A 13,176-nucleotide genomic window follows, 5' to 3' on the forward strand; every position below is an offset into this window, starting at 1 on the left:
CTCATTATTTTTGTTCTGAAGAGCCAGAACATGTAATGCTGTGTTAATAAAGGCAGGCCAGTCAGAAAGAATGGCCAACAACTTTGTGTTAGGATCAGCCATTGGCACTTTGTTCACCTAGCGGTACATTTGGAGACAATGTTCATAGTTTCACACTTGGCTAGTCTCAGATGTTTCCTCTATCTCTCATTTCTCTTAGACAGGGTCTTGGCACATAGCCCTGGTTGGCCTTGACCTTGTGGCAACCTCCAGTCTCTTCCTCCAAAGTGCTGGGATACAGATGGGGGGGGGGCATTCCAGGATGAAAGCCAGTGGGCACATCTTAGTTCATACTGTTGTCAAGGGCAGAACTCCCATCTTGGCCTCCCACCACAGGGTAGGCCTCCTTCAGCTCCCACTGGCTCTCAGGTTTAACCCTGTGCATGTGGAATGGTCTGGGGGCCTCAAAGCATTTGCTTTGCTGATGTGTCCCCAACAACAGACAAAGCCTCACGGCCCTCAGTCCCCTCTTTCTTTTGAAGGACCAATTTTTCATGGTACTTGTCTTGTTTTCATAGTGTTCAAATCTGTATTTTTGTATGTAGAGGGAAATAATTTTCTCAACACTAATCGCTAATAAATATTGTATTAAATTGTCATGAAAGGAGTTCTTGTTTAATAAATGGACATGTAAAAATACCTTGTCTCTGTTGTCTCACCTCCTTTGCCTCCAAAAGGCTATAACAGGATTGCTCTGTGGAGGTAGTATGACACCCCAATGTGTAGTCTGCCCTGTTTCCAAGCAGGGTAGAACACAGTCCCTTTGCACACTCAACCTTCAGACATGTTTTGAGAACACTATATATATAACAGTGAGGCAGAATGTCTTCCCTCCCATGAGCCTGGGCCCAGCACTGACCAGGGTCCTCCCAGCAGCAGCTGAAGTCCCTTGTACAACTAGTTTCCAAAGATGGCTCCCATGGAACGTGATCCTGATGTGTGAGACAGGGCCCTAGGCCAGCTATTTACCGTTTCCTTGACTACAGGAGCAGCAACAGAGGTCCAGTGCTGGTTACCTGTGCCCTAGCACCCAGTGCAGATAAGTGCCGCCTTGGTGCTGGAACCGAGCACTCTTGGGACTCAAAAGATGCCCCTCATTCATAGGAAGCACATGGGCACTGCACACTGTTTCTCTGGGTGGAAGAGGGCTTTGTAGTCACACATGCTCCAAGAAGGTAGTCTGTCTGGTTTAATCCATTATGGCTTTTTTTTTTTTTTTTTTTTTTTTTAGGGAAGGGATTCACATGCAAGAGAAGAATAAGGTTACAAATGCCCAAAACATCCCAGAACTCTGGCTCATTCATGGGGCCTCTTGGGTCATAAACAATGCCACTTGCTAAGCTGCTTCTGTATTAAAAAATTATTTTTAAAAAAGATACAAAAAACCTATTAGATACACAGTACAAGTCTTTAAGTGAACACATAAGGCCATCTCCTCTTTCATTTGGGGGAGGGGAGGGTCAGTGGATCTGCCCGGGCGTCCAGAGGAAACACCTTGTCCTCAGCAGGCCCAGAACTCTTGGCCTCCAGGAAGAGGGCTTGGCTGGGCCTGCCAGCCACTTGTGACTTGGTCACTGTCCACTGGCCCTGGTGAGCAAGTCTGTGGGCTCCTCTTGGAAGTGGTCTCAGACCCTGTGGTTTCCAGGGGTAAGATGTCAAACATGGACGTCAGGAACGGCAGGAGGCCAAAGTTAGGGTTCTTCCTGATTCACAACCAGAAGGGGGCTTTGGGAGCAAAGACTACTGGAGACTCAATGCAGGAATGGCATGAGCAGGAGCGTGCCATGCAGACAGGGACCCCTAGGTCTGGGGCTCACCCTGTCATGTTGTGTCTTGCTGTTGCAGGACTACCGGAAGAGTCTCAGTGAAGTACTGGCAGGAGCATCCCACGCAGAAGCGGACCATCAGGGTCTGTGGGGGAGGGGAGTGTCACCCTGTCATGGTTTCTGTCTCTGTTCTTGTTTGTGACACACACACACATGGCCCCACGCTACCACAGCACCGCAACATGACTTGGCTCCATATGCTGTGTCCCCTGCTTGGTTTTGATAGTGGGGTTAAAGGGCTCAAAATCTCTGTGACAGAAATGGGAGAAGGTAGGATATTCAAGATGCCCTATCGTGCATGGCAGTTCAACAGCACTAAGCCAACAGGGCCAGGTTTGGATGCCAGGCTCAGGTGCATCATCTTGAGGCCATGAGAGGCCTACTCTGCAGCCCCCTCTCACGTGGACACCCCCTGCACGCTCCCCGCAGGCCTGTCGGGAAGGTGCTGCCGGGCACAGGCGGGCCTTCAGTCAGAGTCGGAGTCGGAGTTCGAATTCTCTTCTGAAAGTAAAAGCACAGAGGACGCTGGCTTGAGGCTCGGGCAGCAGGGCTTGGAACACTGAGGAGGCGCTGGGCCCAGCCTCTCCCACAGCTGACTACCACCAGTGGCAAAGTGAGGGCACAGACAGGGTGGATGGGGCATTTCACCTTGTCTGAATGCCATTCCCAAGGATCCAGGGCCATTCTCACCTGAGGGTGTTGGGGTTGTACACCTAAATCCCCACTCCCCAACTGAGCAGGAAAAGGTGAGGGTAGTTACTTTCTTGTCCCCAAACTAAACTACACTGGAAAGCCAGCAGGCCTTTTTTTATAAAAAGCCATTTTACAGTTTCAACTGTTTATGTACATATACCTTTGTTTTATATTGCACTCATGCAGTTGACTCATTTTAAGGGTCTGTCAATGAGGTGATACAAAAGCTCCTGAAATCCCAAGGCTGAAGATTTTTCTGTAGAGCCTTCTGGAACCTCCCATCCAAGGAAAGCAAAGCACCACCATTCTTGTTTACCCATTACTGGTTGCTGTGTTGTTGTGTTTTTTGTTTTTGTTTTTGTTTTCCTTTGAGGTAGGGTTTCTCTTTAGTCCAGGCTGCCCTGGAATTCACTATGTGGTCAGGGTGGCCTGGAACTCACAGTGATCCTCCTACCTCTGCCTCTGGGATTAAAGGTGTGCGCCACCCCGCCCAGGTTTGGTTGCTGTTTTTGATGCTTGTTGCCTCCCTAAAATGCCTGTGGCTCCTAGACAATACTTGTGCTGTTGCCGGCTTGTGAAAGAGCTTAGAGCAGGGCCAGGAGAACAGTGGGGTTCCCCACGAGGGAGAAACCCTCTAATCTTCCCCTCACTTTTGAACCAGGACTGCACAGGTAAGACTAGAGTTCACTATATTCACATCTAACATATAGGCTAGGAATACTTTTATTGCAAAACCAACTGATTCAAGTCTATGTGTATTTCTCCAAATATTAAAAACAGAATGTTCAAAATGCATGTTTCTAAGGGCATTCACACAGACCATTGGGCTGGCTGCTTGAAATATGCTGCAGGTCCTAAAGGGCTGAGGACAATATCTAGAAGCAATTAACCTTATGTTTACACCAGAATGGGAGGATAGTGTTTTGTTTTCTTTCTGGAGTATCTGGGTTTTAGAGCTTCCCAAGGGAAGCTAGTGGTAACTAAACTCAACCAGCTGAATACTACCTTGGACATCTGGTACTCAATAGGAAAAATCTCAAGTCTAAGGCCAGGCCCCTGAGAGCTGCCTTGTTCAGTCACAGCACTGTGGCCTGCTTGTAGAGAAGGATCTTGGCCCAGATGCAAGTATCTGCTCACTATCCTGTGGTCCTCTCCTTCCACTGCCTGTATACTCCTCCACGTCTGTCAGGACCCAGCTCCCAGAATCATCTTCAGCAGTCCATCCTGGCTAGCACACAGGGGACCCAATCCTACCCATAGACCATTGTTTTGTTACAACTGTCATCCCACTTGGAGGCCTTCCCTGACATGTGCTCCTGCCCCCATCCACTGAGAGCCTGTACCCTGCTGTACCCAGCACCACTCTCCAGGGCCTCACTCCGATCTGGGCTGCTGAGGTCCCGAGTGCAGGCCTTAACCCGCCCATATACCCTAGTGCTCAACACCACGTGGCTTTAGCACGGTTATTAACATGAGGGCCAAGGAGGAGCAGGTGTCACCAGGCTGGGCTGAGTTTGGTACTAAGCCAAACATCCCACTGACTCAGTCGCAGAGTCTCCAAGCTGTCATCCAACAATTACATGGGCTAGTTTAAAGCCCCTACAAGGTAGCCGGAGGTGTGTGTGTAGGGGGGAACACAAGGAAATGGGAGATGGGGAATTGTCCCAGTCAGCACCTCTAGGTCAGGAAATCAGGAATTCTTGTTGCTTTCCTAAGCTATGATAAGGAAAGGCTGAAGGAGAGGCCACAAACCAGCTATGATACCTCCTGGGGAGGCTTTGCAAGGCCCCCGCCACATGTTCTGCCCTGCTCTGAGCACAAGCACAAGATGTGCTATTGTATGACTGTGTTGTCTCAAATGGAGAGCTTGCCTTCAAAATCTCAGCTGGTTTATTTTAAAATCAGAAACATGCCGGGTGTGGTGGCGCACGCCTTTAATCCCAGCACTCGGGAGGCAGAGGTAGGAGGATTGCCGAGAGTTCATGGCCACCCTGAGACTCCATAGTGAATTCCAGGTCAGCCTGGGCTAGAGTGAGACCCTACCTTGAAAAGACTAAAATAAAATCAGATAACAGGCCTGCTGGCCTTTCTGAGCTGGAAAGATAAGAGTCAGGAACCAGGATGCCTCTTGTACTTCCCCGGACGAAGAAGGCAAGCAATGTGGGATAGGATGCTTGTGCCTGTAATCCCACCAGTTGGGGGGCTTGAACTACATAGAGAGTTCCAGGCCGATCTGGGCTCCAGAATAAGACCCAATCTTGAAAACAAAAACAATTCAAGCAACCAACGAAAACCCAAGCCAAATAAGCCCATGCTTGCATGGGGGCTGTGTGAGGTAAGAGCTCAAGATCCAACAGGCAAGACAGAAGGAGAAACGGGCCAGGTGGGTGCTGCTGTGAGCTCCAGGTCTACAGGTGGTGCCCTGACATGGCTGGCTGCCCCGGGGACTCATCCGGTGGTTTTAGCAAGGCCAGAGGCATGAGTGTGACCTCAGCCTGTCCCTTCTGCAAAGCCTGAGGCTCTAGAGGAATGGCTATATTAGAGTTATGAGCCATATGATAGCTAAGCTGGAAAAACACTTCCTGGCCTTCCCACGTTTCAAACTAGCCAGGTGTCCCCAAAGCAGAACAGGGTCCCTACAGCTATCCTGAAGGTGATGAGCTTGGTTCCTAGGCAGAAACCCCATGGGGTGGCCACTCACCTTCTGTCCTGTGGGCTGTATTCTCATCTGCAGAGTCTCCTTGCTTGAGGAACTTGGCCACGTCATTAAAGATCAGGTAGAAGTCAATTGCAAACACGATGGTGGCAAAGAAGCCAAAAACCTATGGATATGCAGGGCACATTGGGGCAAGGTGGGCAGATGTATCGCCAGAAACTCGGGGTCCCTGGCCAAGGAGGGTGGGCATTGAGAAACCACCCTAGCCAGGACAGATGGCAGATAGAGCCCTTCTAAGTGATGGGTAATGGGAAGCTGGGCATCTCTCAGACCACTGGACAAAGCAAACCTCTACCAAGTGGACTCTACTGAGATCCACAGAGTCAAGGGCTGGGGTAGGGACAGGATCCGCTCAGGCCCCACTGTCAGTGGGTGTCCAGGACGGCATTTGGAGCCCGAGGACGGGAACACAGTTGGGTACCTCCTCTCAGGGGTGGGACAGCTGCTCACCCCAGCTGCTTTGTAAGCCCCATCGGAGTATTTAGCGACGGCAGTGATGGAGATGACGAAGTAGATGAGGGCTGCGGTGACGCAGCGCAGGAAGTCCTGGGAAAAGAGGGGCATGGCCATGCTGCTCTGAGCTCCCACAGTGGAGCATAGCGTGGGAGTGAGACACCCAGCCTAGCACCTGGGAAGTCCCTGTCCCCTGGCCACACCTGCACTCCCTGCAGCTGACACTGCAGTCTTCTGCCCCAGTGACACCTATCGTATGCACCACATGGCAGCCTGCTCTGTGGCTTGGCCCATTTGGCATAGACAAATTGGAAACTTGCACCTGTTTCCTTCTGTTCCCCCCTCACACACACACACACCAGGGAAACCTGGCCCTGAGCTTGGCCACACACTTGTGGCCAATCCATTCATAGTCTCGGTCTTTGCTTATCCATCCCTAAGATGGGGATGCAGAGGGCACAGTTCTCCCCAGGATGGGCCCAAGAATGATGGAGTTGTAAAGCCAAAGACCACGGTTCTAGCCTAGCCTTTGCTGCCTTTTCGCAAAGACGCATTTCATCCAACAAAAGCCAACGTAGGAGCTGCAGCATCCCCAGGTGATCAAACAAGGCCACAGTTGCCAAGTGGCTGAGGAGTGGGAAGCCCTGCAAGTCCTCAGTTAACCTGCATGGCTGGAAATGGCTTGAATTCCTGAGGGTAAGGTGCATTCCTTCAAGGCCTTGCTGGGAGCAACATCGCCACCTGGTGGTCAGAGGCCATCTTCAGGGTCCCAGCTTCACAGACCTGCCCGGGGAAGACTAGCATGGGGATGTGGGGAGGAGTCCTCGGCTACCACAGCCCTGCCAACTGCCAACTGCCCACCAGGGTCCAATTTCTCATACGGCCTCTCTGTAATAAATATGACGACAGGCAACCTTGGCTCCCCTGATCCTCACCATCATGGGCCAGCACAAGCCCTGCCACTTGTCATTCAGCTGCATGGCGTCAGCAAACAGGAAGTAGACGGCCAGCAGGAACTCCAGCAGAGGCACTGTGAGGAAGGCCGATGCGGAAGACACCACATAGCAGATGAAAGTGATGAATGACAGGCCCTGTGAGCGAGTGAGACAAGTCAGATCGTCTTACTGCCTCCAGTCCCGGACAGGGCTCCAAGTCCCAATCCCATGCACAGCCCCTGCTAGGACCCTTAGCTTGAACCCCAGCCTTCTTAGCAGGCTACCTCGAAGGACTGCGCTGCCCATTCCCCTACTGACTGTGGCATCGAACCAGTACCCACCAGGGGCAAGCCACAGCTAAACAGCAACTGCTTTCAAAACGTCACCTTTCAAAAAGTACCCACTACACACATAGCTCGGTTGTAGAGTGCCTGCCTAGCGTGCATGCAGTTCTGAGCTTGATCCCTAGCACTGCAGAACTAACAGTTTCAAAGCTGGTGTTCAGGGTCATCTGCGACTACATAGTTCGAGGCCAGCCTGGGCTACATAAAATCCTGTCTCAAGAAGGGAGCGGGGGGGCTGGAGAGATGGCTTAGCAGTTAAGGCGCTTGCCTGCATAGCCTAAGGACTCAAGGTTTGATTCTCCAGGTCTCACATTAGCCAGATGCATATTGTGGCACACGCATCTGGAGTTCATTTGCAATAGCCAGAGGCCCTGGCATGCCCATTCTCTCTCTCTCTCCCTCTGTCCCTCTGTATCTAATAAATAAATAAAACAATTAAATTTTTTTTCAAAAGGGTGTGGGTGTGGGGAGATGGCTCAGTGGGTACCATGCTTCCCACATAAGCGTGGGGACATGAGTTTAATCACTAGCCCCACGTAAAGCTGGACACAGTAGCACACGTAGGGTGAGATGGGAGGTCGGGACAGGAGAATCCCCAGAAACACGGGCCACTTAGCTTGGTATGCAGAGCAACGAACAAGCCCCTGCCTCAAATGAGGTGGCAGGCAAATAGTGGCATGCACACACCTGACTCACATACACAGAACACACTCAAAACACTACAAACAAACCGGGCATGGTGGCTCCCAGGCTGGGCCAGAGTGAGACCCTACCTCAAAAAAAAGAAGGAGGCCGGGCGTGGTGGCGCACACCTTTAATCCCAGCACTCAGGAGGCAGAGGTAGGAGGATTGCTGTGAGTTTGAGGCCACCCTGAGTCTCCATAGTGAATTCTAGGCCAGCCTGGGCTAGGGTAAGACCCTACCTCGAAAAACCACAAAAAAAAAAAAAAAAAAGAAGGAAAGGAAGCCGACGTCGTTGGTGGCGCACGCCTTTAATCCCAGAACTGGGAGGCAGAGATAGGAGGATCACCATGAGTTTGAGGCCATCCTGAGAATACAGAGTGAATTCCAGGTCAGCCTGGACTAGAGTGAGACCCTACCTCAAAAAAACCAAAACAAACAAACAAACAACAACAACAACAAAAATAAACCCTACCAAACTACAAACAACTGCTTCCTCATTTTAAAGGTCACACATATGGCTTGATGTGCAAAATGCTTGCTGCATGCAAGATCCCAAGTATGGATCCCCAGTACCCACGTAAAATGCTGGGTGTGGCGGTGAGAGCCTGTCATTTCAGAGCTGGAGAAGCAGAGACAGAAGGATCTCAGGCTTACCAGCAAGTCTAGCCAAATCAGCGAGTTCCAGGTTCAAGAGTCTGTCCCAAAGAATAAGGTGAACAGCAACTAAGGAAGACACTGTCGTTGACCTCTTGGCCTTCACACTCAGGTGCATGTGCACACACAAGCACCCATGTACGCAGGTATGTCCGTCCGCTCACATTCAAACATGCACGCACACCACACACATAAAGAAGTGACACCCAACACCTAAGATGTGCTTTTCATTTATAAATTCTGCCTGAAAAACAAAAAACCAAATCTTGAGTTTCAGTTATTGGTATACAAGCTGAAATGGTTTGCAATGAAAAATACTTATGTCTGCGTTTGTGAATACGTCAAAGCATAAAGAAGATCGATGGACACTTCAGTGACAAACGGCACAGCGTCAGCCACTGCACGGTCTAGGTGGTGGATGCATGGGTGTTGTTACAAATCTTCCGGCCCTTTTGTATATTTGTAAGCCTTGACAAGAAAAAGCGATCGGGAGGCTGAAGGTACCGGCGTCGGTAGAGTGCTTGCCTAGTCTGCACGGAGCCCTGAGTTTAATCCCCAGCAGTGCATGAACCAGGCCCAGTGCTGGTGCCAGAACTGCGGAGGTGGCAGAGGAGGATCAGAAGTTCCAGGTCATCCTCTGCTACATAACCAGTTTGGGGTCACCTTGGGATACATGAGATGCAGTCTCTAAAAGCAAACACTACCTAGGAGAGGGTACGTGAGCATCACACCAGGGCCCTGTGGCACCACTGGAACAGCATGAAAGGCGGGGCTAGCCACACACTGGGCCTACAAGAAGTCTGGTCAGCTGGGTGTGCTGACACACTCCTTTAATCTCAGCACTGAGGAGACTGCGGGAGGAGGGCTGCCATGAGATCCAGCCTGGGTTACAGAGTTAGAGTTCATTCCAGGTCAGCCGGGGCTATAGCAAGACCCTGCTTCCAAAAAGAAAGGGCTCACGTCTTTAATCTCACCAGAGGTAGGAAGATCAATGAAAGTTTGAGGCCAGCCAAGAACTACGCAGTGAATTCCAGGTCAGCCTGGGCTGGAGTGAGACCCTACCTCAAAAAAACAAGAAAAGGCGGGAGCGGGGGGATTGGGGAGATGGCTCAGCAGTGCTTGCCTGCAAAGCCTACCAAGCCAGCGTTCAATTCCCCAGTACCCATGTAAAGCCAGATGGACAAGGTGGTGTATCCGTCTGGCGTCTGGACTTGTTTAGTGCTTCTCTCTCTTGCTCAAATTAGCTAATTTAAAAAAAAAGAAAAAAGACGAGCCGGGCGTGGTGGCGCATGCCTTTAATCCCAGCACTCGGGAGGCAGAAGTAGGAGGATTGCTGAGAGTTCGAGGCCACCCTGAGACCACATAGTGAATTCCAGGTCAGCCTGGGCCAGAGTGAGACCCTACCTCAAAAAAGAAAAGAAAGAAAAGGAAAGAACGAAAGAAAGAAAGAAAGAAAGGCCTGCCACACCTACAAGAGTGTGGAGGATGCTGAGGCACTGGTTTGTCTTGTGGAGCATGTGAGAAGCCGGGAGAACCAAGCTGATGAGGATGTTGGTTCCTGCTACCCAGTGCCTGCTAATGTTTCTGAGGATCTCTTCTCTCACCACCCATATGCCAGTTGCCCCTTACAGCTGATCTTTAAAATAAGGACATCAGCGGCCCCTAGCTAACAGGTCCGAAAATGTGTACGCAGGGAACGGGAGGCCTTCCTCCCCCTCCCCCATCTGCTGTTACTGTGGCTGGGTCTGAGCCTGTCCACGGCTGATAGCCCCATGGGGACAATCCAGACGCATTGTGGCTGCTTCAGACAAACGAACTGCAAGGAACCCAGGGACTCCCACCCCTTCCCTGAATGTGGCCATGGAAATAGATGAGTGCCCCTTGGACATACAGGAAACAAAGGCTGAGGGGACCATCAGGTTGGGGCCACCAGACCATGACCACCCTTTCCCCAGATAGCTCCTACAGTACTTCCTTGCCAAAGGCTGCTCTTGTGTCCCTCCCCTTCCTCCCTTCATTCACCCTCCACCCAAGCCTCATACTGGGGATTCCCCCATCTTGATTCCTGTTTCCTCATTCCCCAGTTCCTGGAGACCATTTCCTCCCTTTCTGTCAACTTCCCCACTTACATGCACAGAAGTAGAGACATAAAGCCAAAGGCTGGAGAGAAGGCCCGGTGGTTAAGGCGCTTGCTGCAAAGCCTGACAACTTAGGTTCAATTCCCCAGTACCCACATAAAACCAGATATATACAAAGTAGCCAATGCTCAGGATTTCGTTACAGCAGCGAGAGGCCCTGGTGTGCCCATTCTCTCTCCCTCTTTCTCCTTTAACATTTTTATTTATTTATTTGCAAGAAAGAGGCAGATGAGAGAGAGAGAGAGAGAGAATGGGTGTGCCAGGGGCCTCCAGCCACTGCACACGTACTCCAGATGCATGCACCACCTTGAGCATCTGGCTTACGTGGGTACTGGGGAATTGAACCTGGGTCCTTGGGCTTTGCAAGCAAGAGCCTTAACTGCTAAGCGATCTCTCCAGCCCTGTTGTTTTTTCTTTTTTCTTTTTTTTTAAAGGAAGCCTAAGCAGGAGTGACCTGGGCTGCTCTCCTGCACCCTGCATGCCCATACTTTACCCTTATTTTCCTAGGCCTGGTTGCCTGACACTCAACTAGGCCACGGATGTCTTTTCTGCTCTAAGACATCCCCGACCCTCCTCCCTACCCATGAGGGTGGGGTGGGATTGGAGTCCCCTCAGTGGATGGTGGATTCAAGGTTTCCCACCCTGAGAGATCTCCAGGGTGACAGAAACTGAGGTGGCAGGCCTGGGAGTGGGGGCTCTGGTCTGCCTGGTGCCTGAGCTGGTGACCTTGGGGCTAAAACATCCGTGCCATGCAACCTGGGGTATAAGGAAGAAGTTCTGAGGCCGAAATCTTCCAACCTCATCCTCCCAGCCCTTCCACTTAGTCACCTGTCAAATCCTCTAAATGCTGCTATTGGCACGTTAGTTCGGCCCGCATTCCCAGTCCCTAAGCGGGAACAGGACCAGTATCAAGTTCCCGGGGATCTAAGCAACAAGTGGCTGCCACCCAAGGGCCGGCCCTTCCTTCCATTACCCATCTGCCTGTACACCACCCCCAATCTCCGGATACCCTAGGCCAGTCCCCGCCCCACTAGAAACAGTGCGGGAGGTACACCAGAGTCAGGAGGACAAAGAAAGGGACCGGCGAGGAGGAGGAAGGAGCGCAGCGAGGGCGGAAGGAGGGGGAGATGAAGTCACCCAGCTGGCTCGCTATCCAGTGGCGCCCGCGCCCATTCCCGGGGGGTGCGGGGTTGGCGGACCGTCCCCACTGGCTCTCCCGGCGCCGGGACACTGCCCGCGGCCGGGGGTCCTGGATGTCCGGCCGGGCAGGGGCGGCGGGGTGGTGGTGGGTGAAGCGGGACACCCGCGAGGGAGGCCGGAGAGGACACAGCGCCCGGGGTCACCCGGCGCTCGGACCCGGTTCTCATCCGAGTCCTCGGGCCTCTTCGCGGGCTGGAGAACGCGGGAAGACGCCCGACGTGGCGGGGAGCAAGAGGAGCGCGGCGCAGGGCCGCGGGCGGGGAGCCAAGGGGGTCGGGGGGCCCGGTGAGGGTCTCGGGGAACCCGGCGGGGATCTGGGGGGGTGCTCGACGGGATCTCGGGGGGTTGGTGCCCGGAGGGGGTCTCGGGGAGGGGTTCCCGGCGGGGATCTCGGGGGGTACCCGGAGGGGTTCTCGGAGTGCCTTGAAGGGATCTCAGAGGGATGCCCGGCGGGGTTCTCGGGGGTTTTCCCGGCGGGTTTCCCGGCGGGGATCTCGGGAGTCCGGTGGGGGTCTCTGGGGGTTGTCCGGCGGGTGTCTCGGAGGGGTGCCCGGCGGGGTCTTGGGGTCCCCGCGGGGGTCATGCACTCACCGACTCGGCCAGCAGGAGGCGGCCTTTGAGCGAGCAGAGGAAGGCGCGCGCGGGCAGCAGGGCGCGGAGCCCGGGCAGCGCCCCTCCACGCCGGGAGCCTGCGGCGGGTTCGGGGTCTGGCTCGGCCTCCGGGTCTGGGGGCCACATGACGGTGACGCTGGGCTGAGGCCTCCGGGCCTCTCACCCTGCGCCCAGGAGGGAAACGGAAACCAGGCTGTGCGGAAGGAGAAAAAGTAGAGTGTGGCTGGCTGGGCTCGGGGAGCATCCCCCCTCCCCGCTCCGCCCACCCCCCGCCCCCACTGTCCCCTCGGACTCTGCCCCGCCCATGCCCTCGCTCCCCGCCCCATCCCCACCTCACCCTTCTACTCTTTAGGACCCCGCCTCCGTCTCCGTCCCGCCCCCCTCGTCCATCCTCCCCCTTCCCCCGCCCCTTCGGACCCCACCCCCAGTGCCTCCCATCCCCGGACCCCTAATCTCCTCAGACACGGGCCCGCCCATTCCTCGCCTACCCCAGACCCCTGCCTCCCCGTGGGTGCACCCCTTCTCCCCTCACCGCTGTCCTGATCAGGCCGACCCCCATATTCCGTTCCTGAGAAGCCCGTCGGAGCGCCGCCCATCTGTCCCTGCCCGGGGGATAGCTGCCATTCTCCGTCCCGGAGCTGGACCTGGACTTCGGCCCTGCAGAGACCCCGGCTCGGACCGCCCCGTCAATGACCGCTCCATGCCCTCCTCCTCTCGGCTCGGCTCCGAGTTTCCCTCCCGCTTTTCCTGGCCACCCTCATGCCTCATGCGCCTAGAATCCAATATGACCACAACCGGTTACATTTCCACGGGCCCAGGGCCTCTTGCGAAGGACACTGTCACTCTGTGCCCGACTAGTCAGAGACCTGACGGTGGACCCTG

At 53.7% G+C, this 13,176-nt stretch overlaps 1 protein-coding gene across 2 annotated transcripts; it reads right to left on the reverse strand.

The window, feature by feature from the left end:
• Positions 1 to 1,213: 1,213 nt before the first annotated feature.
• Positions 1,214 to 12,932, reverse strand: Cmtm3 (CKLF like MARVEL transmembrane domain containing 3). 2 transcript variants are annotated; one of them, XM_045146885.1, is made up of 6 exons: positions 12,827 to 12,932; positions 12,274 to 12,487; positions 6,663 to 6,818; positions 5,725 to 5,820; positions 5,260 to 5,380; positions 1,214 to 2,366 (listed from the first exon to the last, which is right to left on the reverse strand). In XM_045146885.1, exons 2-6 carry the CDS (start codon positions 12,418 to 12,420, stop codon positions 2,332 to 2,334), a joined length of 555 nt encoding a protein of 184 aa, XP_045002820.1. In that variant the 5' UTR covers positions 12,421 to 12,487; positions 12,827 to 12,932; the 3' UTR covers positions 1,214 to 2,331. The 2 variants fall into 2 exon arrangements, with proteins under 2 accessions (XP_045002820.1, XP_045002826.1); XM_045146891.1 differs by lacking the exons at positions 5,725 to 5,820; positions 12,827 to 12,932 and having other exon boundaries at positions 12,274 to 12,536.
• Positions 12,933 to 13,176: the final 244 nt, after the last annotated feature.

The sequence above is a fragment of the Jaculus jaculus genome, chromosome 1 (genome assembly GCF_020740685.1).
Source record: "Jaculus jaculus isolate mJacJac1 chromosome 1, mJacJac1.mat.Y.cur, whole genome shotgun sequence".
Taxonomy (NCBI): Eukaryota; Metazoa; Chordata; class Mammalia; order Rodentia; family Dipodidae; genus Jaculus; species Jaculus jaculus.